Source organism: Drosophila navojoa, chromosome X (assembly GCF_054131105.1).
Source record: "Drosophila navojoa isolate 15081-1374.11 chromosome X, UAZ_NAV_1.0, whole genome shotgun sequence".
In the NCBI taxonomy this organism is placed as follows: Eukaryota; Metazoa; Arthropoda; class Insecta; order Diptera; family Drosophilidae; genus Drosophila; species Drosophila navojoa.
The window spans coordinates 32,748,027-32,774,464 of NC_142895.1; the positions used below are offsets into that span (position 1 = coordinate 32,748,027).

Sequence of the window (26,438 nt, forward strand, 5' to 3'; positions counted from 1 at the left end):
TTTCAACCATTTCATATTCAACTGGTACATAACCATCTGGCATTTTCCGCACATCGTCATGATCAAATTTATATTTCCTATTGTTTGTCAATGACCTGAGCACATACCTATTCCCTTCTATTAATTCGGTTATTTCAAAAGGGCCTCTAAACTTTGGGTCAAGCTTTGTTTGATGCCTCTCCTCATTTTTTAATAATACGAAATCGCCAACTTTGCATTCAACAACTCTTGCTTTGTTGCAAGATGCCGAAATATTTTGAATTGCTTGAGCTCGTACTGCCGGCAAATCAATCTCATCAACCAGAGTGGATGTAACCCCAATGGTCAAGCAACTTTACCAATAAACAATTCTAAGGGGTTTGCTTTTGTCACTCGACTCACCGTACAGTTTAAGGCCAACTGGATTTCTCCCAATGCATCTTGCCAATACCTGCTGTTGGTTTCGACTGCGGTTAATAAATTTTTCAAAGTACCCATAGTGCGTTCAAACTGCCCATTTGCTGTGCTTGCGCCGTTTGCAAATCTATCTTTTGTTGTGCACAAAACTCACTGAATCTAGTGCTGGCAAAAAAACCTACCGAGATTTGCCACGATGACATACTCTTTTTGATCAGACTTCTCACTCAACTTCCCAGTAATGTCTATGTGAATAGTATGCCAAGGTGTGCTTACTTTTGGTATTGGATGAAGACTAGCTTGAATTTTAACAGAAGAGGACTTTGACAGTTTTCAACAAATTTTCGAATATATTTGGACATATTATCAAACCAGTAATAATCATAGGCCTTGTCTAGCGTCTTTTCCATCCTAAATGCATTATTGATTCATGAATATGGTTTATTACGGACCATCTAAGCACTCGAGGAACAATTGACAAGGATCGAGTTTTTACGCATTACGCTGAATTTTTCGATACAGTATTCCTGCTCTCAACTCCTAAGTTTTTGCAACGTCTATGGAAAGAGAATTGTCTTTTAATTTACGATGCTAATCATTTCGAAATTTTGACGTTATTCAGCCAAAAGCCAATTGCTGGAAATTTCTGCCAAGTAAACTCGTTTCTCAGAAGTTTTACAATTTGTGGCCGGCAATTCAGTTGAAGGTAAATTTCTTGAGAAGGAATCAGGGTGAGCCTTCCTTCCCTATATTGTAATTCAAACGTAAGTAAGGCCATCATCTTTGCGCCCTGGGAACAAGATCATCTTTAGTCCTTAAGGGAATTACAGTCAGTAACTAGTAAGAAAACTCTAGTCGGGACTGCTCGACTAGGAGATACCCTGAACCCTCCAATCTGATATTCTATTCACTCTACACACGCACGTGTTAGAACGCGCTCTGCTTACTGCGCAGTAAGCAGCGACTGCGCTTGGGCTGCGCTGCAGTGTGTTATGAGAATTTATTTGTTGAATAATTTAATTTCTAGACGTACGATTTTAATGATATTTTCAGAACGTAAACATAATGTATGTACATTCCAAACTACAAGTCTCTAGTACTTTAAATACGCCTTTTACAAAAAAGAGGGTTGGATTTAGGGGTGGGGATAAATTTTAACAAAAATCGAAATTATATAAAATTCACATGATTTTAAATTTAAATTTCGGAAGCTCTAGCTCTAAAGGTGTAGTAGATATAATTCAACAACTAGCTTTCACGCTGTCGCCGCGCTAAAACCGTACTTTCCAAAACTTCAAAATGCCATCAGCCAATCGCATCTCAAATAAAGGCTGATGCAATATTCACATTATTATGAAATAACATTCGTGTTAAATGCCTCACGCACACACACACAGCACGAACTGCGCCGACATACAGTGTGCCACTAAAGTCACCGTACTCTTGTTGTACTCGCGCAAATTATCCTGAAACTTAGCCAAATTTGTATTAAAATAAACAATTTCAATGCAGGTATAAACTAATATATTTTCTTCTATAATTTAAAAGAAAAACATTTACTTTTAATTTTAGGTCTATAATATTACAGCAAGTGTAAACATACCCAAATATTTGCGTCAACAAAAGTCTACGTACTCTTATTTTTCTTGCGCTGTCTGACGTCAGCGTTCTTCTTAGAAATAACAGGGGTTTTCGAAAAATGTTTGCAATAATGAGTAAATTCGTAATAGTTGGTGTGGTTTGCTTCAGCTGGATAAAATATTTGAGTTCTGCAGTAAAAATGCCACGAAAAGAGTTATCGCTTGAAGATCGTGGAAAGATTTTGCGTCTCCCCACAATGGAGCACAAATCGTATGCAAAGATAGCAGAAATCATGTCAAGAAGCAAGTCTACTATACAGACTGTCATTGGTTGATTGATTCAAATATGAGGGGCGCATCAAAAACAACAAGAGATCTGGTCGGCCACCTGTACTATCCGATCGTTACAAGCGCACAATGAAGCATCTGGTGGACTAGGAGCTTTTTTGTAGCGCAGTGCAGATTGCTTCAGAGCTGGGTAGAACAATCGACAAGGAAGTTCACCCAGAAACTGTGCGTAGAGCCATTAAAACCTATAACTTTAGGTCCAACACGCCTCTCAAGAAGTCTCTTGTAAATTTAACAAATAGAAGAAAGCGCTTAGAATTTGCCAAAGCCTACATAGACAAGCCAATGGAGTTCTGGCGGAAGGTCATCTTCTCAGATGAGTCTAAATATAGTATTTTTGGCTCGGATGGGCGTCTCCGTATATGGAGGAGACCAGGAGAAGCATTGAACCCAAAAATACAATAGAAACCGTAAAACACGGCGGCGGAGGTATAATGGTTTGGGGTTGCATAGCTGCAGCAGGAGTCGGAAGTTTGAAATATATTAGTTTATAATCCTGCAATAAAATTTTTTAATTTAACAAAAGTTTGGCCAAGTTTCAAGGTGATTCGCGCAAGTACAAGATTAGGGTGACTTTAGTGGCACACTGTATATGTATATATAAAATAAATTGCGTTCATTTCACTTTCGTGAATGAGTATAGAAACTGAGAAACTGTATCACAATAGTATTGTAGTCGACGCTGTTAGACTATGAGGTCCTTGAACCCTGTAATGAGCTGATTTTTCAAGCAATCTATGTAACTGTTATGCAAACATACAAAAACACATTCACAGACACATACGCATGCATTTCCACCTACGCATAATCACGCGCTCTGCTTAATTTTAGCAGCGACTGCGCTTGAGCTGCAATAGGGACTATATTATGGGAAATTATTTGTTGAATAATTTTCTTGTAGTGGGAACATGCTCAAGACGTTATAGCAACGTTCATAGGTGTGTATTTGCCAAAGCATAAGTCTCCAGTACTTAAAATATGTTTTTTACAATATAAAGGAATATAATGGTGGGGGTAAATTATTAAATTATCACCGATAATATAACAAAATAACAGGACAAGTTATCGATTTTTTTTGCGAAAAGCTTGGTATGCGTGTGATATACACAAACCTAGAAAAAAGTTAAAGTCTCTAGCTCTATATCTTCTGAAATAGACACGTTCAAGCATACGGACAGACGGACAGGGCTAAATCGACTCAACTCGTTATAGCAACGTTCATAGGTGTGTATTTGCCAAAGCATAAGTCTCCAGTACTTAAAATATGTTTTTTACAATATAAAGGAATATAATGGTGGGGGTAAATTATTAAATTATCACCGATAATATAACAAAATAACAGGACAAGTTATCGATTTTTTTGCGAAAAGCTTGGTATGCGTGTGATATACACAAACCTAGAAAAAAGTTAAAGTCTCTAGCTCTATATCTTCTGAAATAGACACGTTCAAGCATACGGACAGGGCTAAATCGACTCAACTCGTCGCCCTGATCAAGAATATGTTATAAGTTTCATGTTTTTAAATTCAATAACGTATAAATGGTTTGCAATCATACAGTCGAACGGTCGGAAAGCAAGACGGACATTGCACAATATAATGGACATCGCAACCAATATAATTTCTTCCCTTTTGAGCAGAGTATAAATGGTATTATGGCATAGGACATCTAGATTGGATAAATAATTTAGACCTTTATTTATCTAAATAATTAGTCTTCTTATCTTAATGTTTTTGATGAACTTACGCCTGTTGCGACTCATCCAGAAAGTTTAAATTCTTGCTATTATCTCGAGCATTTATCAAGAGGGAACAGGAAAGTAGAAACGTATCGTACAGTTGGTGATCTCGGTAAGATGTAGCTATCTTACGGTTTTTTGAAAATGACAAGTTTGCATCTAGCTCCACAATTGAATTCATTTCTGTCACCAACTGCGACAGAATTTGGACGCCAATAGTACAATGCTCAACTGAGCCCTGTTAAAAAAAAAACAAGTGCTTTGCTTATAAGGATAATTTGCATTTTTAATAATTACGAACCTGTAAAAACTTTTTTACGTCCTCAAGTATGTTTTGAAAGATAAATTCTCCCTTGCATGAATCAAACCATCCATATTTTGTAATTTTTGCTAAAAGTGTTACAAGTGCTTGCACTACAAAGTGTTGCAAATTAGGTCTGGTTGCCAAATAGTTAAGAGCATAACTGCGAATATCAATGCGTTGTCCGAGAGTTATTCCTTGAATAAGTTTTGTTAGGGTAGAAGCTGCAAGAAGTTGTGCATAACTGGAATCAGCTCGATCTAACAGTAACTGGCATTTTGGTAAAGCATCGTGGCTATTAACAAATATCACCAGTCTCTTTTCTGCATCAGCACGTATGTTTGCGTCTGTTGCTTCATAGAGCTGCTTGCATAATATTTCCAATTGTTGAATTTCCTACATCAAATAAAGTATTATAATGTATAAGAATGCAGTTCTTGTTAATAGCAAATTATTTTTTTTTTTTAAGCACATAAAACACTTGCTTTGGACTAATACTTTAAAAATGCAAATGCATTTAAATACATATATATGTACATACATATGTATACATAATACATATAAGACGATTTATATGTGTATGTACGTATACATACATAATATCTAGAACGATATATATTTTTGTATGTATGTACATACATATGTATGATGTATGTATGTATATACATACAAAAATATATACCGTCTTAAATATTTTAAATATTCCGCAACCAATACATTTCTAATAAGTAAGAACGCTCTAGTCGAGACTGCTCGACCACGAGATTCCCTGGACCACTCGAGGAACTAATATATAAATAATTCTTTGCTTCTTCCTGATTAAACATTAAACATACATACATATGTATTGCATACATACATATGGGCTGCAGTGCACTATTGGAAAAAAGCCCGAAATTTGGCATCAATTATATAAACAGAGCAAGGAGGTTGAAATTTTACATACACCTAAAACAGACTAAATTACACATACATACATCCACACACACGTATAAAAACACGCTCTGCTAACTGCGCAGTAAGCAGCGACTGCACTTCGGCTGCGCTGCAGTGTTGGCTATATTTTGAGAATTTATTTGTTTAATAATTTAATTTGTAGACGTACAATTTAATGAAATTTTCAGAACGTAATCATAATGTTCGAATGTATGTACATTCCAAAGCACAAGTCTCTACTATTTGAAATACGTTTTTTAGAAATTGAAGGCGAAGGAAGCGTGGTATCCTAAAGCTGTTGATTACAAAATGTTTGTATTCATCATATGTATATACACAGTAAATCAGATGTCTCCACGTCAAATAGGAATACTGTGGAGACCCGTACCACGAGAGCTTTCTGTGGAGGACGATCCACACACAGAATGAGCTTTCGTATGCGAGCTTTATTACTGTTGTTACTTTTGTTCCTTTGACTACTTCTATTCTTCTTGCCAGCGAGCGTGGCTGATCATTGTAAACGACGGGTGAATAAATAAATATTACTTTGCAAATCAACTAACCGGTAACTGTGTTTACTTAGACCCGGGCAAACACGGGTTGATACATTGGCGACGAGGTGAAAACACAAAAAAAAAAAAGAAGAAAGAGAACATAAAGAAAACGCGGCCTACCAATTGGAAAAAAAAGTGAGGTTAAATACGAATCTATCCATCCAGCACTCCACAGAGCACCGCCATAAACAAAAGAAAAAACTCTAGTCGAGACTGCTCGACTAGGAGATACCTGAACCCTCCAATCTGATATTCTACTCACTCTACACTTCTTTTAGGCACACATACATAAAAACGCACGTAGTAGAACTCGCTCTGCCAACTACGCAATAAGCAGCGACTGCGCTTGGGCTGCGCTGCAGTGTGGGCAATATTATGAGAAGTTGTTTGTTGAATAATTTAATTTCTAGACGTACGATCTTAATCAAATTTTCAGAACGTAAACATAATGTTTAAAATGTGTGTACATTACAAAGCACAAGTCTCTAGTATATGAAATACGCCTTTTACAAAAGTGAGGGAGAGGGGGTGAATTTAGGGGTGGGGGTAAATTTTAACAAAAATCGAAATTATATAAAATACACATAAGTCTACATTTAAAATTTAGAAGCTCTAGCTCTAAAGGTGTAGATGATATAAATGAATAACCAGCTTTCTATAAGGTTTTTAATCGATAATAAAATATCGGAAGCAGTTATCGATTTTTAGTGATAAACTTGATATGCGCGTGATATACACGGACCTAGGAAAAATTTCAAGTCTCTAGCTCTTATATCTTCTGAGATCGACGCGTTCATACATACGGACGGACGGACGGACAGGGCCAAATCGACTCAGCTTGTCGGCCTGATCAAGAATATATATACATTGTGGGGTCTGCCACGCCTCCTTCTGCCTGTTACATACTTTTAACAAAACCATTATACCCTGATTTCCCATTTTCAATGGGTTCAGGGTATAAAAAAAAAAAATAATAATAATCAAAATCATTGTAATAATAATACGTGAATACGTAGGCTGAGTTGTGAGAGTGCAAAGGCGACTCTAAGACAAACCACACACAAAAAAAACTATCGCAAAAAGTACAAGAGTACATGAGCTGAGTTGAGAGAGCGCAAAGGCGACTCTAAGACATGCCAATAAGAGAAAAACAGCTGAGCAAGGCAAAACAAACGTCCGTGCAAGTTGATTAATGAAAGAACGCAAAAAAAAATATATATATTTGAACAAGAAAGAAAGCTCTAGTCGAGACTGCTCGACTACGAGATCCCCTGAACCCTACAAGCAACTGATATTTCAATAATAATTAGCACACACACACGCATACAAACAAATACACGCACACACATACACATACAAATAAACACACGCGTACCCACACACACACGCATATACAGGCGTTTGCGCTTTGGTTGCGCTGCAGTATGGCAATATAATGAGAACTTATTTGTTGAATAATTTAATTTCTAGACGTACGATCGTAATGAAACTTTCAGAACGTAATCATGATGTTTAAATGTATGTGTATACCGAAGCACAAGTCTCTAGTATTTGATATACGACTTTTACAAAGATGAGGGTGAGGGGGTGGATTTAGGCGTGGGGGGTAAATTTTAACAAAAACCGAAATTGTATGACATGCGTCTTAATATACATTTTAAATTTGGAGACTGTAGCTTGAAAGATGTAGGAGATATAATTTTTAAACTGATCTTCGATAAGGTTTTTTATCGATAAACGAGTAAGAAAGCTCTAGTCGAGACTGCTCGACTACGAGATCCCCTGAACCCTACAAGCAACTGATATTTCAATAATAGTTAGCACACACACACGCACACACACACACGCATACAAACAAATACACGCACACACATACACATACAAAAAAACACACGCATACTCACACACACACGCATATACAGGCGTTTGCGCTTTGGTTGCGCTGCAATATTGGCAATATAATGAGAACTTATTTGTTGAATAATTTAATTTCTAGACGTACGATCGTAATGAAACTTTCAGAACGTAATCATAATGTTAAAATGTATGTGTATACCGAAGCACAAGTCTCTAGTATTTGATATACGACTTTTACAAAGATGAGGGTGAGGGGGTGGATTCAGGGGTGGGGGGTAAATTTTAACAAAAACCGAAATTGTATAAAATACATCTTTATATACATTTTAAATTTGGAGACTCTAGCTTGAAAGATGTAGGAGATATCATTTTTTAAGTGATCTTCGATAAGGTTTTTTATCGATAAAAAAGTATCGGAATGAGTTATCGTTTTTTAGTGATAAACTCGATATGCGCGTGATATATACGGACATTTTAAAAAAAGTTGAAGTCTCTAGCTCTTATATCTTCTGAGATCGACGCGTTCATACATACGGACGGACGGACGGACAGACAGACGGACAGGGCCAAATCGACTCAGCTTGTCGCCCTGATCAAGAATATATATACTTTGTGGGGTCTGCCACGCCTCCTTCTGCCTGTTACATACTTTTAACAAAACCATTATACCCTGATTTCCCATTTTCAATGGGTTCAGGGTATAAAAAGTGCAAGCTACAACAGATCGGTAGAATGACAGAATTAGCATAGAAAAATCGTTGTGGCGCAATGAGTGGGATAAGTGGCTACGGTCATTTAATATCTACGTAGACACAGAAGAAATTTCGTCAGTAGTCAAAAAGCGAAACAAATTACTCCATCTAGGGGGACCACAGCTACAAGAGGTAGTGTACAGTCTTCCAGGCGTGTTGGTGCCATACGATGCGAACATCGAAAATGACGTATTTACTCCACTGGTGGATAAACTGAATGAATACTTTTCACCGCAACGTAACGCAGTTTTCGAGAGACACATGTTTCGCAGCATGACGCCTCGTCAAGGTGAGTGCTTTGCCGAGTTCTTGTTGCGTCTAAGACAACAAGCCAGCAAGTGCTCGTTCGGAACAACCAAGATTGAAATCCAGGAGATCTGCATTGCTGATAAAATAATTAATGCCTGGGCTAAGGCCACGTTTAAAAAGAAGCTACTGGAATCGGAGCTGAAGCTGGAGGAGATAAGAAATATGTGCACCATTGAAGAACAAGTGAACCAGCAGTCAGAGGCAATGCTGATCCCGGCGGATACCGAGATTGTAAAGAAAATCGCGGTTCAGTCAAGGAGACAAGACAAAGTAGGTGTCGTGTGTGGCCAGTGTGGAGCAGAAGACCATGATAAACGGAATATGGCATGCCCGGCAAGGAAATCGAAATGTAATAAGTGTTCCCGGTTCGGACATTATGCTCGTATGTGCAAAACCTCATTAAAGAGGCAGCGTAGCACACCATATGAGTATCAACGCAAGCGACCGCGAACCTCGCAGTCCCACGTGTACGCCATCGATGAGGAAGAGACTAAAAGTCAGGGCGGCCAGGGTTGGTCAAACTGTTTTGAAGTGATTAGCGAACCAAGAGGAGAAGAAACCGTGTCATGCCTACTTGGGAGATCCCAGCTACAGATGATCATTGACTCAGGATCGCGGTACAACCTGATAAGCCACGGCGATAGGCTGCGACTGAATCGTAAACATACGACGGTGTTTAATATTCGCACCACTTCGGCTACCCAATTCAAAGCGTATGCGTCGGACGAGACGCTCAGAGTGGTTAACGTCTTTGAAGCTCCGATTAGAGTTCAAGAAAGACCAGAAATGATTGCTACATTTTATGTAATCGAAAATGGGAGACAATCGTTACTGGGTCGAGACACAGCCGTGCAACTCAACGTCCTAAAACTTGGCTTAAACGTAAATAGAGTGGAAGCTCACACATGTTTTCCCAAATGGAAAGCATCACCTGTGAGACTGGCCATTGACCACAATGTGAGACCAGTGCAGCAGCCAATGCGCAGATTCCCGACTGCGTTAGAGGACCAAATCGCATAAAGGATAAACCAGGCGGTGCAGCAAGATATCATAGAACCAGTTCGTGGACCGAGCCCATGGATTTCGCCAGTGGTAGTTGCATTTAAAAGGAACGGAGAAATAAGGCTATGTCTGGATATGCGAAGAGCGAATCTAGCCATCTCAAGAGAGAATCACCCACTGCCAACATTCGACATGTTTATGACCAAGTTTCGAGAGGCAAAATACTTTTCTAGGCTGGATCTGAGAAATGCCTATCACCAATTGGAGCTCGACGAATCGAGTCGGCAGATCACTACATTTATTACACACAAGGGACTATTTCGTTATAAAAGACTATTCTTTGGGGTTAACTCGGCCCCAGAAATATTCCAGAGGCGGCAGGAAGAATTGCTAGCAGGCTGTTCAAATGCTCTTAACTATATTGACGATGTCATCGTATTTGGCAAAAACGAAGAGGAGCACGACAAGGCACTAAAAGCAGTTCTGAAAATCTTTGATGCCCACAACGGGGTGCTGAATGAGCAGTAATGTGTGTATAAAACTAATAAACTCAAATTCCTAGGTCACATTCTGTCAGACTGTATTGAAGCGGATTTAGAGAAGGTCAAGGTGATCGCAGGCTTCCTGGCCCCCAAAAATAAGGAGAAAATTTAATTTTTGGAAAATTTATACCAGATCTAGCCAACACGACTGAGCCGTTGAGAAGATTAATAAAGGCAAACACCACATTCGAATGGAGCGACAAGGAACAACGAGCTTTCGATTTCCTGCAGAAGCAAGTCGTTGGGGTAACAAATCTGTCATATTTTAATAAAAATTTTCGTACGTGTCTCATAGCCGATGCAAGCCCGATGGCATTGGGAGCTGTTCTAGTGCAGATTGATGACAGCAACGTGCATCATATCGTATCGTTCGCCAGTAAAAGCCTAACTGACGTGGAGAAAAGATTTTCACAAACGGAGAAAGAAAGTTTAACACTAGTGTGGGCAGTGGAGAAATTCTACTACTACTTAGCGGGACTGGAATTTGATCTGATAACAGACCATAAGACTTTAGAAATTTTCAAATTGTATAAAAAGGGGTAACCATATCGGAAATCATGGACAAAAGTATGCAGGACGAGGAAATAATTGATACAATAAGCTGCCTTAGTACCAACTCATGGGAGGCAAACGCATCCAGTCCATATTATCCATTCCGATGGGAGCTATCGGATGTTGGCAATGTACTTTTACGCGGAACCAAAATTGTCAAGGCCTATAAAGATTGCATCTCCGTATCGTTGGCAAATAAACCAGCACCAATGGATCGATATGCGCTCCCAGCTGGCCCTTGGCAATGTGTCGCATCCGACTTACTGGGCCCTTTGCCAAGCCACGACCATGTACTGGTGTTAATCGACTACTTTTCCATATACATGGAATTTTAATTTATCAAAACTATCTCTTCGAAAGTATTAATCGAACAAATGCAGGAGATATTTTCACGAACGCTGAGAACCGACAACGGTCGGCAATTCGTAAGTCTCGAATTTCAAGATTTTTGCCGGAATAACGGTATTACCCAAATAACGACTCCACCATATTGGCCACAGGCGAATGGCGAAGTAGAAAATATGAACAGGTCTTTAGTAAAACGCCTAAAAATCACGTGGTCGAAAGGGAAAGACTATAAACAAGAGATTCAAAACTTCGTCATGATGTACAACGTAACACCGCATGGGACCACAGGAGCAGCCCCGTCGGAATTGATATTTAACAGAATTATTAGAGACAAGATACCAAACATTCAGGACTTGGTAGGTGATGTTGGTGAATCCTCGTAAAGAGACTTAGATTGCTTAAACAAACAAAAGGGAAAAGAGAGAGCAGACAAGAGAAGAGGCACCAAAACATCGGATATCCAACCCGGCGACAAAATCGTGCTGAAGAATGTCCTGTGCCCACATAAACTGACACCCACGTTCGATATAACCGAGTACGTGGTGATCAACAGAAAGGGGAATATAGTTCAAGTGCAAGGAGGAGGAAAAACACTAACAAGGGAGGTGAGTCATTTAAAAAAGATTACAGTTACAGGCACTCATGGAGCTGCAGCGACAACCGATAGTGTCCAGAACATAGTCACACATAGGCAAACGCCTCAAGTACCGGAAACTGGAGCCGGCGCGCAGGACAATGGGTTGAAGATGAAGCTGAAAAATATTGGAGGGATGTGGAGACCCGTACCACGAGAGCTTTCTGTGGATGACGCTCCACACACAGAAAGCTCCGCGGCACAAGCCACGGAATGAGCTTTCGTATGCGAGCTTTATTACTGTTGTTACTTTTGTTCCTTTGACTACTTCTATTCTTCTTGCCAGCGAGCGTGGCTGATCATTGTAAACGACGGGTGAATAAATAAATATTACTTTGCAAATCAACTAACCGGTAACTGTGTTTACTTAGACCCGGGCAAACACGGGTTGATACAAATACTATTACTATGAGGCTCAAAAAACAAAATCAATTTCTCGATTATTCACGATAAAAAGTTATCGGATGAGTTATCGAAAAAATAAAGCAAGCTCGTACTGCATATTGTATACACGAGTATGCACAAATTTCAGCTCTCTAGCTCTAATATCTTCTGAGATCTCGGCGTTCATACGGACAGACGGACGGACGGACATGGCTATATCGACTCAGCTCGTCGTGCTGATCAAGAATATATATACTTTATGGGGTCTGCGATGATTCCTTCTGCCTGTTACATACTTTTTCACAAAAACATTATACACTGATTTCCCTACGCATGGAATAACATTATTTGGAACAGTTGCCAAGCTTTGGCGGCGGGGCGGTGGTGTGGCATTCGTGTAGGTACAGTGGATCACACTTTATTTCGTGCAGCAGCATAGTAAAACTTTGAAACCGTATTCCCGCTAAACCAGTAAAGATATCCAAAAAATTTAAATGAGGTCTTATTTATTGGTTATTCATTATGTATTAACGCTTTCAATTATTTTTCTATTATAATTAATAAGATTTAAAACTAAAGAAAACTAAAAAAACAGCCCTTTTCCGTGTCACAGCTTATTTCGTGCACTTCACTTTCAATGACTTTATCGTCCAAAAATTCTTAAATTAGGATTTTTTTTAAACTCATTTTTGTTTAATCACTTCTTTGAATCGTGATTCCATCGAGTTGACTCATTTTCGGGTGATTCCGCCGTTTTGCCCACAAATTTTCTATAACGTTCAGATATGACCACTGGGCCAGCGGATTTACCACATTTGGACTGTTCCAGATCAACCAGGACTAGTCAATACCCGGTTTATTGTTTTGGTCATTTGCCTGATGCAATCGAGATCGCCCTTCTAGACCCAGTTTTCCTGCATTTTGGAGCAAATTCTTCTTCAAAAAGGATAGGTACCATGTTATTGTTCATATTACCATCAATGAAAATTAAGTATCCAACTCCCAAACCAGACTTGCAGGCCCAACCATGCAACAGCCACTGCCATAGCTCATATTTGGTTTAATTCTAATTTAATCCTAATTTAAGAATTTTTGGACAATAAAGCCATTGAAAGTGAAGTGCACTAAATAAGCTGTGACACGGAAAAGGGCTGTTTTTTTAGTTTTCTTTAGTTTTAAATCTTATTAATTATAATAGAAAAATAATTGAAAGCGTTAATATATAATGAATAACTAATAAATAAGACCCCATTTAAATTTTTTGGATATCTTTACTGGTTTAGCGGGAATACGGTTTCAAAGTTTTACTATGCTGCTGCACGAAATAAGGTGTGAGCCACCGTATATTTTACTACGGCACTTGCAAGATTCAATTTTTGACATCCCGTATGAACGCACAGGACTATAACATCGTTTTAAGAACTGCTTTTCCACATTTCCAAAACCTTTTTCAAGACCGGCAGTGGACTTTTCAGCACGATAATGCTCCAATTCACATCGCACGATCTGCGAAGTGCTGGATTCAGAGCCAAAAAGTTGATCTCATGGAGCGGCAACCAAACTCACCCGACCTTAACATCATTGAAAACGTGAACACGCTTGGTCAACCATATCCTTGAATTATATTGAGCAACTTTATAATTCCATTCCTAATCGAATTTTTGAAGTAATCTCAAACAAAGGTGGCACTACGCACTACTAATATCACTTGAAAATAATAATAACTTAATATACAAGTGTTATTTTTGGTCATCAACTTACATAAATAAATTGAATTTATCGCAGGGGCGCTAATCTGACGACCAAATTTTTATTACATTGTTACAGTACCCATTTTTTATTTTGAAGAGAAATACATTAAGTACAATATAAATAAAATTTTAGAGATGAAGCTCTAATGGTTTTGATTTTATTTAGCATTGAAGTTGGGTGTGTTGGTGGGCGCTAACCTGATGACGCGTAGTGTACTACATACATATGTACATACATACATATGTATGTATTTCGTTGTATGTTTCAATTTCCATAATACTAATCCATTTACATTATAAATAACTTAACATCAATGCTAATATTAATACGTAGTTTAATTTTTTGTTTTTAAATTTGTAAAAAATATTGTTGCTTTTATTAATGTTCACAGAGCGGCGGAACAATTCAACGCTAAGTTTTTATAGACTAATAATATAATTATAAATGTACCATAATGATTTAATTGCTTTTTTGTGTTGTTAATGGTCAAATTTGAGTGTTTATTGTTTACGACAGATCCAAGCGAAATAGATTGTTTTCTTAAGAGTAGCACTGTTTAAAAAATTCAACTAAAGCAAGACTCTTTAAGTACGAATTAAATTAAAATTCGAAACTGAAGGTACATACGTACATACATATGTATATAACTTGAAATGAACTCGCATATTACTATCTTTATCTACAGTGATGCTAATCTAGCTATTTTAAAGTGCATCTCAAGTATGGCCTTTTTTCTGCTATCAAGGCCTATGCCGAGTTTACTATGTTTTTTTTTTTTTTTATTTTATATGTACTCTAATTAATTGTTACTCTCAAAAAAGTTCTTTAATCTACAAATTATTGGAACATATGATTAAATTTTTTATAATATACCTTTATATATACATATATTCATTTATCATCGTAGTAACAAAGCATTTGTATAAATAGAGAATACCTTTGATGTCATTTCACTTACAGCGATTATAAGGCAATATAAATACATATCTGTATTTGTACACAATATACAATAATTGTTAAGGCATTTGCCTTGAAATCTAAATTGAAGTAGTAGACTTTTAAGAGCCATTGTAAATATTTGTTGTTGAGAGCGCTACCACGGGAGTGCGCTCTGATAATGTCGCTCGCTATTTGCGCATAGATGCGCTCTCACTGTGCAAGCTGCGCTTGCGTTCTTATATACAATAAAATAGTACGAATTGAACCACTGGCCTTTTAATTCGAAGGAAGAGCATTGCGCTCTTAATTTGCATGCACGATTGCAATATCGTTTACACACGCGCACAGTAAATTGCGCTCTTACTTTGCGCTCTCGTTTCTACTGTCTCGCTTGCACATATTAGTGAGCGCTCACTTTGCGCTCATTGCATGCTCTCTTGCAATATCGTTTGCACCCTCGCTTGCACACACAAGAGCGCTCTCGTTGCGCGCTCACTACTTGCGCTCATAATTTGGATTTATTGTCGCTCAAAACTATCACTCTCGCTTTGCGCTCATCGTATGAGCTCGATCCGCACTAATTAATCTTTGGCATTCAAGCTTGCAATATCGTTGAGCTCTCACTTTCACATACCGGCGCTCTCTCGCTTAAGCATGTGTATGTGTGAATGCATTGCACTCAATCGATTTACATAGTTAGGTTTCACTCTTCGCTATATTGTTAACAGCTGTCGGTAACAGTCACTCAAGTATAGATTAACACTGCCAGCGTAATATATTGAGATTTATTACGATCGCGCGCATTTGTTAATATTCTTGAGTTGCTCTTCGCTTGTTGTCATAAATAAAGTGAACTTTGATTTGTTTCGATTAAAGCATCACTTATTGCATCATGACTGGCAAGCGAGGAAAGAATCGGTCCATGGTCGAGTCAACATCGGAACTCTGTTGGCCGTATACAAAAATGTTACAAACGATATAACTCGCATAAACAAATCATTGAAGGATTACACTAAACCAGTAGAGCCATTTGAAATTGAAGGTCGACTTGAGATACTGAACTGCTACATAGAAAGGGCATTTAAGACACAACAAGAGTTGGACGACATTAACGCAGATTTAGTACCTCGGTCAACGTTAGAGGATTTATGCGTGTCAACCAATTTATGTGTGTCAATGAAGCGAGGTAATGATAGCCAACCTAAAATTGAGAGTCTCGCTAACTATAATGATTAGCTCACTGTCACACTCTAGTAATCTACCGAATATAAAGTTGCCAAAGTTTAGCGGAGAATATTCGGAATATAATAATTTCATCAGACTTTTTGAGAGTTTAGTTGACAACGAGCAAGGGCTATCAAATATAGGGAAGTTTAATCACCTGTTGTCATGCTTGGACAAGGAAGCATTAGGTACTGTCAAGGCATATCAGGTGGCAGATGCTAATTACCCAAAAGCGTTAGCTGCTTTAAAAAATGTGTACGACAATCAGTGTCTCATATTTTTTAACAGCATTTCGAAACTATTTGATCTCCCACACATGTCCGAACCATCAGCATCATCGTTGCTCATGCTGATTGACTCAGTACGTGTCATTTACGAGTCTCTATTATCGCTAGGATCTGATAAGCAGATTTCGAATGCCATGCTCATCCATTTAGTAATGATGAAAGCGGACGCTGGCACGCGCTCTAGGTGGGAAGAGAATCTTGACTACAATAAACTTCCATTGTGGCAAGATTGTGAAGCTGCCTTGAACAGACGGTATCAGCATTTAAGTGCTGAAGAATCATCTGGTCCAAGTCGTAAGGTAGCTCAGGATAGTAAGAAAAGAATTGGAAAAACTTCACTGGCTGTCGCTCTGCCAAGTCAGCCACAGAATCCTAAATGCGTGTTTTGTAAAAAGAATGATCACTTCATTCACTCGTGCTCGTCATTCGCAGCAATGTCCTGTCAGAAACGGTTTGCGTTCGCAAAGAGCTATCCGCTCTGTATAAATTGTTTGCGAACGGGACACTCAGTGGCTGCTTGCAAATCAGCTCACTGTCGTGTGTGCTCTAAGCCGCACCATACCATACTGCATAGATACAGCTCTGAGGAGGCTCAAACTCTAATCAGCTGTTCGCGCTCACCCGCTGTTCTCCGCTGCTCGAAAACTTATAATTTCTCTCCTAGTCAGCCGCCTCCACGTTTCCGCCGCGCGATCCACCTCGGCGTCGGCAATACAACTCACCACGGCGTCGGCTGATCGCAGCGACTGGCGCGCGTCCCTTGACCCATTTAAAAAATAGTAAAATTATGTAAGGTGGTTCAGCGAGGTTCACCGAGGGTGCGACCGTCACGTTGACCGTGGCGCTCTCGGTCCCAACGCGGAAACGCGCCCTTCTGTGAGGTAGCTTCCGCGTCCCTAGCTCCCACTGTACCGCTCGGTTTGTCTGTTCATCCACTGAGGCCCCCGGTGACCGGATCCTCCAGCCTGGTGGGATGAAGGGTGCTGGGTCGAATGTAGGGGGGCTCTCCCCCATAAGGATTTCGAACAAATTCGGCTCCCAGCCGTCCAAGATGTCGGCCATGTCGGCCAGCAGCTTGGACTCATCCTTCTCCGATTCTAGCGCGGCGTTCGGTTCCTCTCGCGGTTCGTACGCACCCTCGATTACGGAGCAGTGCCAAGCGTGGTTGATGAAACGATGGATCACATAGTGGAAACACTAATTCCAACACACATCCACGAGACGCATGTGCGGACACCCGTTGAGTTCGATGTTTCAGTCCCAAATTTCACCGTGGAAGAACTCAAGATTGCGGCTCTCTCCCTAAAGAATAAGAAAGCGCCGGGACCAGATAATATACCGGCAGAGATAATGAAGGTGATAGCATCAGGACGGCCTGCTTTTCTCCTTAGGATGTATAACGCATGTTTAAAAGAAAGGATATTCCCAGAAGCGTGGAAAGAACAGACACTGGTGCTCATTAGCAAAGGCAAAGGCGATCCCAACTCACCTTCGGCTTATCGCCCATTGTGTATGCTAAACACAGCGGGGAAGCTGTTAGAAAAGCTCATAAGACCCAGACTACTCGCTGCAGTAGAGGCCGCTGGATGACTTAGCCCCAGGCAATACGGGTTCAGAGCTGGAAAATCCACAATGGGAGCTATCGATGAAGTGGTTCAGGCAGCCAGAGCTACGCAAAGAGGAAATGCATACTCGCGCCCACTGGTCCTGCTAGCAACGCTGGTCGTTAAAAACGCCTTTAATAGTGTAAGGTGGACCGATATGCTTACTTCCTTGGAGCATCGTTTCCATATACCGGAGTACCTGATAAATATGATAAGAAGCTATTTGCAGCATCGAATACTCTTGTACTTCACACAGACTGGTACGAAACGGTATAGAGTGACTGGAGGAGCTGCACAGGGGTCAATCCTGGGACCAGACCTGTGGAATATCAGTTACGACGACATCCTAAGACTGGATATGCCTGAAGACACTTTCCTAATTGGTTATACCGACAGCAGCTGTTATTACTGCCAGAAACACCGTAGAGGCCCAAAAGAGACTTACCCAAGTCATGATCCGCACGCAAACATGGCTCAGCTCTCGAGGATTGGAACTTGCCACCCATAAAACAGAGTTACTTCTGTTCACGGGGAAGCAGATCCCAACCGAAATAGAGATGCGAGTAAGCGGAAACCTTATAAGGACTCAGAGAACAGTGAACTATCTAGGCGTTAGATTAGACAGTAAACTTACCTTCTGGGAACAGCTGAAGCATGCCACGCGGAAAACAGCGACAGCAACGGGGTCTTTGAGTAGACTGATGGCAAACATCGACGGCCCGACGGCAGGAAAACGAAGACTTCTCATGAAAGCGACAAATGCGATATTGCTATACGGAAGTGAAGTGTGGGCGGACACCTTAAAGGCGAATGTAATGTGAAAGCCGATGTTATCAGTGCAACGAAGAGCAGCCTTCAGGATAACATCGGCGTACCCCACAGTCTCCGGGGCTGCCGTGACTGTGATAGCAGCAGTCATACCGGTTGACTTGCTTGCCCAAGAGCGCAAAAATATATGGAATCTTCGGCAAAGAGGAGAATTCTCAGAACGGGCGGCAAAGAGTATACGACAGCAAACCATAGTCTCGTGGAAGGCGAGATGGTCATGTTAAAGGTATGGAAGATGGACCGCTAGAATAATCCCCGATCTAGAGAAGTGGATAAATAGAAAACACGGTGAACGTCGTTCTATTTGACACAACTACTCTCCGGACATGGATACTTTCGAAAGTATCTTAATAAGATGGGAAAAACTACTGAATCCAGCTGTATTTATTGTGGAAATGCAATGGACGATGCAGAACACACTTTTTTCAACTGCAACAGGTGGTCGGAAGAAGGAATCGACCTGGCAGAAACAGTCGGTGAAGTCAAAGTAGAGACATTCGTACAGCAAATGTGCAGTAGCATAGATGCTTGGAAAAAAGTTTATGACTTCGCCGAAAAGGTTCTTCAGCGGAAGAAGTCTGACCTGGACGCAGGCACACAGAGGGCAATGCTCATTTAGAGCACAATATGGGGCTCCACCTTGAAGGTTAATGCGGGATAACTCCTGGTTCCAAGGTGATTTCGAGCCCCAGAAGAGGAGGATTTTTTAGTCGGTAAGCAGTCATGCAGTCCGACACACCGGTCGGAGTGACGACCTGACTGACGGTGCATAAAGCATTTTTTTCCTACCTCAACTCACAAAAAAAAAAAAATTATTATTATTATTACTTATATATACATGTGTAAATGTATGTTTTTTCCACCTTTAAATTTTGTGTAGTTCTATTTTACTTCCGTTTACTATCATTTCATGTAATGCTATTTACCTGTTATTTTAGGTTTATTATTATTATCGCTTTATTCATTTATTTACTTTATTACTGTTTTTTTCCCCTTTCTACCTCTCTTTATATTTTCTCGTTTTATGCAGTTTTACTGTAACTTATTTTGCCTAAGTTTATCTCGTTCTCAACCCAATGTGCACTGCACTTTTATGGCCTGAGAGCCGCTAGCTTACCCTGTTGTACCGTGCCTTGAGGTATATCCGCTCACGAGGCCGCACACTTCATTTTATTATTAACATTGGTTATTATATATATATATATATATATATATATATATATATATATATATATATATATATATGTATCAATATCGATAACAATCATCAGACTTACCCAACACAACCCTGAGCCACACTCGATATCAGCATTTACTGACGTCAGTGTTGTATTATCTCAATTTGATCACACTAGAACAACACTGACCACACAACAGAGCACATAGACCGGACACGTAGTGTAAAGTGTTTTACACACTTATTTTCGAGAGTAATCTCCCAGTCAACTTCGTATTTGCTCGGCTCATCACTTTTAGGGGTCGGACCTCGAAAATATATGAGAGCACAATCATTTTGCTTCATGCGCTCGACCGTGATGGTCGATGGTTGAACAAAAGATCCCTCTGTGCTCAATGTTTCCCTTGCTCTCTCTCTCTCGATGCTCTGCGCTCTTTCAATAGTGTATACAGTGTGCCACTAAAGTCACCGTACTCTTGTTGTATTTTCGCGAATCACCCTGAAACTTGGCCAAAATTTTTTTAAATTAAAAAAATTTAATGCAGGATTATAAACTAATATATTTTCTTCTAGATTATAAAAGAAAAACATTTACTTTTAATTTTAGTTCCATAATATTACAGCGAATGTAAACATACCCAAATATTTGCGTCAACAAAAGTCTACGTACTCTTATTTTCTTGCACTGTCTGGCGCCAGCGTTCTTCTTAGAAATAACGGGGGTTTTCGAAATATGTATGCAATAATGAGTAAATTCTTAATAGTTGGCGTGTTTTACTTGAGCTGGACAAAATATTTGAGTTTTGCAGTAAAAATGCCACGAAAAGAGTTATCGCTTGAAGATCGTGGAAAGATTTTGCATCTCCACACAAAGGAGCAAAAGTCGTATGCAGAGATAGCAGAAATCATGTCCAGAAGCAAGTCTACTATACAGACTGTCATTGGTAGATTCAAATATGAAGGGCGCATCAAAAACAACAAGAGATCTGGTCGGCCACCTGTACTATCCGATCGTGACAAGCGCACAATAAAGCATCTGGTGGACAAGGATCCTTTTTGTAGCGCAGTGCAGAATGCGTCAGAGCTGGGTCGAACAATTGACAAGGAAGTTCACCCGGAAACAGTCCGTAGAGCCATTAAAACCTATAACTTTAGGTCCAACACGCCTCGCAAGAAGCCTCTTATAAATTTAACAAACAGGAGAAAGCGCTTAGAGTTTGCCAAAGCCTATGTGGACAAACCAATGGACTTCTGGCGGAAGGTTATCTTCTCAGATGAGTCTAAATATAACATTTTTGGTTCAGATGGGCGTCTCCGCGTCTGGAGGAGACCAGGAGAAGCACTGAACCCCAAAAATACAATAAAAACCGTAAAACACTGCGGCGGAGGTAATATGGTTTGGGGTTGCATAGCTGCAGCAGGAGTCGGAAATTTGGAATTCATCGACGGAGTGATGGACCAATATGTGTACATTGATATTTAAAAAAAAAATTTAAAGAGCAGCGCCGAGAAACTTGGAATTGGGTCTGATTTCTGGTTTCAACAGGACAATGACCCTAAACATAAAGCAATTAATACTAGGTTGTATCTAGCGTACAACACTCCACATCTTTTAGAGACGCCGCCACAGAGCCCGGATATCAATCCAATCGAGCATGTTTGGAATATGCTCGAAAAAAAAATAAGGAAGCACCAAATAAGCAGCAAAAACCGCCTGCGAGAGGCATTACACCAGGAGTGGTGCGCGTTAGATCCCAAATATATCGAAAAATTGGTGCTTTCAATGCCAAATCGCCTCAGAGAGGTGATTAAGATGAAGGGTTATCCCACTAGATACTAAATTTGAAGTTTAATTGAAAAGATTGTTCCTTATAGTTAGTAAGTTTCTATTAGTTTGTAAGAGTACGTAGACTTTTGTTGACGCAGACATTGGAGTTCCTATTGTTTTTAATTAATATTATTATGTTAAGTTTGAAATTTCACTGTTTTTCTTTTTTAGTTTAGAAGAAAATATATTAGTTTATAATCCTGCATTAAATTTTTTTAATTTAAAAAATTTTTGGCCAAGTTTCAGGGTGATTCGCGAAAATACAACAAGAGTACGGTGACTTTAGTGGCACACTGTATGTGTGTATGCATGTGAGCACAAGCAGCAGCTCTGAGCTGCCAGCTCACGAAAATTGAAATTTCCTCGCAGCAATAACCCATGCCTTCCCTTCTGTGTGAAGAGTATACCGAACTCTTTAAACCGTTTGCCAAGCTCGTACAAAATATGTATATGTGTTTTCGATATTATTTGTGGAAAGGGTATGAGAGCGTTGGTGCTCATAGTGAAAATGCTTTCGCGACGAATGTGCACGCACACACTCTCCCTTGCTACATGTATTACGAGTATGTGTATGCCTGTGTGCGAAGCTCTTGCTGCCTGTAGCAATTTTAAAGCCCATCATTTGCATTTGGTCGATCTTGTGAATTGCTACATACATACATACGTACATATGTATGTACATAAATACATTTTTTTAAATACTTGATATGCACTTGTCAATACAGCTTATAAGTTTTTTTACTTGCATGCATGTATATATAATAATAGGTGCAAAGGATTTCATTCCATTAGCTTAATGAACTTAAAAAAATGCATTCATTGAAATGAAATCAGGTGCTTAAATATACACACATGCCCTTGTCGCTTTAGATAGTCAATAAAGCTACTAACATAAATATAAGCGCCTATGTGCCTACCTCAACTTAGAATTGACCGATTTAGGGTTCGAATTGAAGAGGCGCGCTTGTATTTAAGCACCTTTTATTTTGTATATGGATATGATCATGTGCTTGCCTATCGAAGTCATAAATTCAAAACATAACATTCAATATACAGTATGTCCATTAATTGTTTGCAAAACAAAAAAAGTTGTTCAAATTCAACTTTAACATCATATTTTATTAGGAAAGGCACTTTTTCTCAGAATTTTTTTCTTACATTACTTTAGTTTCATATATTCTTAAAGATAATCAATAACAAAAATCATAAGAAGCCAAACACAAGTCTCCGGGAGGTGGTGACGGACATTAGGTTAAGCCTGCACTGTCCTTTAGCGCCGTTACGCTTACACCGTTGTTTGCCGCTGCTAGTGCTATTCTTTTCGTTCTTGCGTTACGCAGGTCGGGTCCACATACCCGCGCATATATATATATATATATACATAAATATATACATATACATACCCATGCCGAGGCAGCGCCAGTCTGCCCAGGGCAGGGTTGCATTGCTGGTCGCCGCGACTTGCGCGCGTCCCTTGACCCATTTAAGAAATAGTAAAATTATGTGAGGCGGTTCAGCGAGCCGCCTTACAAAAGTATCTTGGCGTTATGTACCAACGAAAGATAACCCAGCAGATATTGTATCTCGGGGATGTTCAGTTGAGCCTTGACCTTATCAAAAGGGTTAGAGCTGCTAGAGAAGCGTAGAACTGCAATTACTATGATCGCGGTCGATGAGGTGACAAACCCCATCGCACAACTTATTGAATTAACTTCGTCATTCTCTAAGTTAATCCGCATAGTTGCATATATGTTGCGCTTTATTAATGGAAAACAAGAGAGTCATTCTTCACTGATTCCTACAGCTTCTGAATTAAGTTTCGCATTCCTTGCAGTCATATCTGTAATTCAACACATTGAGTTCAGCGAAGAAATTGAGAAAATAAAGAAATCAATCATGTTGCAACCGTCATTGCAAAAACTGACGCCTTTTTTGCACCCACATCGGCATGGCAGGCGTGTGTTGTGGTTGCTACGAGTAGGAGGTCGTCTATTGAAGGCACCATTAGCACATAATGCCAAATTCCCCTTATTGCTTTCAAAAAGGTGTCGTTTCGTGACGCTTTATTTAGAGCATTTGCATCGCTCTCATTGCCACGCCAATCCACTAGTACTAATGGGCCTGCTTCGGCAGCAAGTTTGGCTGGTCAATGCTCGAGAGGCTTGCAGTGCAGTAGTCCGAAAATTGTTTTCGCTACAAACCGAAACTCTTATCCAAAATAATGGGCAATCTTTCCGCTGATCGCTTACATAGTAATAGGCCATTTGAGATCAGTGGAGTGGATTTTTGTGGTCCAATACTAGTTTCGCTGATAATTCGTGGCAAATCGCCAGTCAAAATATATATTGCCATACTTGTTTGTTTCACTTCGAAGGCAGAGCATCTTGAATTAGTCACCGATTCGACCTCGAATTCATTTTTGATGTGTTTATCCAGGTTCTTTGGTCGACGTCGGCTTGTCCAGAAGCTGTATTGCGACAATGCCACCAATTTCGTGGGTGCTGCACGCACGCTGGACCGCGGATACGGAAACGTTTGCTGCGGAGCGGGGAATGGAAGTCGTTCTCATTCCTCCTCGAGCGCCGCATTTCGGCGGCCTTGGGAAGCGGCAGTGAAATCTGCCAAGGGATTGCTGTTGAAGGGAATGGGCAGCGCAATCTTGCGCCAGGACGAGGTGGCCACCGTGCTGGTCGAGGTCGAGGCCGTGCTCAATTCGCGGCCAATGGTCGCTCCCGGCAGCAACCCGAACGAAGGCGAAGTGCTCACGCCAGGGCACTGATCGGAGCAACGCTCGTGCCGCTGCCAACCGTGTCCACCGAGCCAGTCACGACGTCAAGCTGACGCACTTAAAAAGATTGCAGCTGACATCAAACATCCAGCGGCGGTTCTGGAGCGACTGGTCAAGGGACGGCCTGCTCAGCCTCCAGCAGAAGTCGAAGTGGTCGCAGGACAGGCGGAACGTAGAGGTCGGCGCAGTCGTGCTAGTGGGAGAGGACAACGCTCCTCCACAACAGTGGATGCTGGGCGTGGTGACAGAAGCCATGGTAGGGTGAGCGTCGTTGTCGTCAAGACAAAATCTCGCGTTGCCCCGCTGTTAATTAGCTAACATGCCTGAATTATTTTATTGAAGCCCTACGGCCTTTCAACGCGGCCGATGTCAAGGCATTTGCCTTGAAATCTTAATTGACGTAGTAGACTTTTAAGAGCCATTGTAAATATTTGTTGTTGAGAGCGCGACCAAGGGAGTGCGCTCTGATAATGTCGTTCGCTGTTTGCGCATAGATGCGCTCTCACTGTGCAAGCTGCGCTTGCGTTCTTGTATACAATAAAATAGTACAAATTGAACCACTGTTGCCAACACTTGCCTTTTAATTCGAAGAGACGGCAAGTTGCTTATAATTCTGGACCATTGCACTCCTTTTGGAAGGACAATAATAATGACTTTGAAAATATTAAACTTAAAATCCCAAAATGATAAAAAACAAAATTAGCTGTATAAAAGTTTTTCCACACAGAAAAGTCTGTCTCGCAAGTACCAACCAACTTGATATTTTCTCAGCTCGGTATTTTTATACTCATTCACGAAGTGAATTAGTATATTGGTTTTGTGCAATGTCCGTCTTGCTGTCCGTCCGTCTGTCCGTCCGTCCGTCTGTCCGTCTGTCCGTATGAACGCAGTTCATTTCGCCGCTATTGAAGCTAGAGACTTGAAATTTGGAACACATACTCGATTTATAAAGTGTTAAAATTTTCCCGATCCGCCCACTAGGGGCGGGGCAAATAGGAAAATGCATTTTCTGATATACCAGAAATCATGTTAGTTGAAAAGCTAGAAAGTTGAAATTTGGTATGTAGAACCGCGTTGACCCCCCAAGTCCAAAAAGCTATGGTGGATATATCTACGCCCATTGGGGGCGTGGCAAACCGGATAAAACGGTATCTCCTAAAGTTCTAAAGCTAGAATGTTGAAATTTCGGACGTGAGCTAATGCTATAATTCTATAATGACTGATGAAAAAATTTTATGTCTACGCCTACTAGGGGCGTGGCAAATCGGACCTGAAGATATAGTGATATTTCAAATTTGGCTATATTCTAGGCACTATTGATGCTAGAGACTTGAAATTTGGTATATATACGCGAGTTGACCTCCCAAGTCCAACAAGCTATAGTGGATATATGTCCGCCCAAAGGGGGCGTGGCAAACCGCAAAACTTTATATCTCCTACAGTTTAAGAGCTAGAAGCTTCAAATTTGGATAGTTGAGTTACTGGTAACCTCCTCTATCGATGCCCCAAAAATAATTGTCACGCCTCTTTGGGGGCGTGGCATATCAAAAAATATCCTGTAATTTTCACATTTTTTGAGCGCAAGCATTCAAATTTCGCATTTACGTTACCGTTAGCTCTTTCTAAGAACTGACCAAAAATGAGGTGTCTACGGCAACTACGTGGCAATCGGCATTTGTATTATCAAATTGCGACATTTATATGCTTGAGCTATCTATGTATGTACATGTATATACAAATAGGCTTAATAGGCATTGATAACACGGAAGGAAACATTT

The 26,438-nt window shown here is 40.2% G+C and overlaps 1 protein-coding gene, 2 long non-coding RNA genes and 1 pseudogene across 4 annotated transcripts in view; 3 read left to right on the forward strand and 1 right to left on the reverse strand.

The window, feature by feature from the left end:
• The window catches only part of Ranbp16 (Ran-binding protein 16), a 46,074-nt gene extending 31,615 nt beyond the window's left edge, over positions 1-14,459 (reverse strand). The window contains exons 1-3 of one of the 2 annotated variants that reach the window (XM_089264614.1): positions 14,436-14,459; positions 4,364-4,759; positions 4,071-4,300 (exon numbers count right to left, since the gene is read on the reverse strand). In XM_089264614.1, coding sequence (XP_089120740.1) covers positions 4,071-4,300; positions 4,364-4,759; positions 14,436-14,438 — 629 coding nt within the window. In that variant the 5' untranslated portion in view covers positions 14,439-14,459. The remainder of the gene's footprint in view (positions 1-4,070; positions 4,301-4,363; positions 4,760-14,435) is intronic. The other variant, XM_089264615.1, reaches the window with a different exon arrangement.
• The window catches only part of LOC149090876 (uncharacterized), a 71,356-nt gene continuing 51,008 nt past the window's right edge, over positions 6,091-26,438 (forward strand). The window contains exon 1 of the long non-coding RNA XR_016197485.1: positions 6,091-6,611. This is a non-coding gene — a long non-coding RNA (uncharacterized LOC149090876). The remainder of the gene's footprint in view (positions 6,612-26,438) is intronic.
• Positions 20,571-21,729, forward strand: LOC149090877 (uncharacterized). The gene is made up of 2 exons (XR_016197500.1): positions 20,571-21,199; positions 21,245-21,729. It is a non-coding gene; the product is annotated as an uncharacterized LOC149090877 (long non-coding RNA).
• On the forward strand, positions 24,262-24,978 carry LOC149090878 (uncharacterized; annotated as a pseudogene).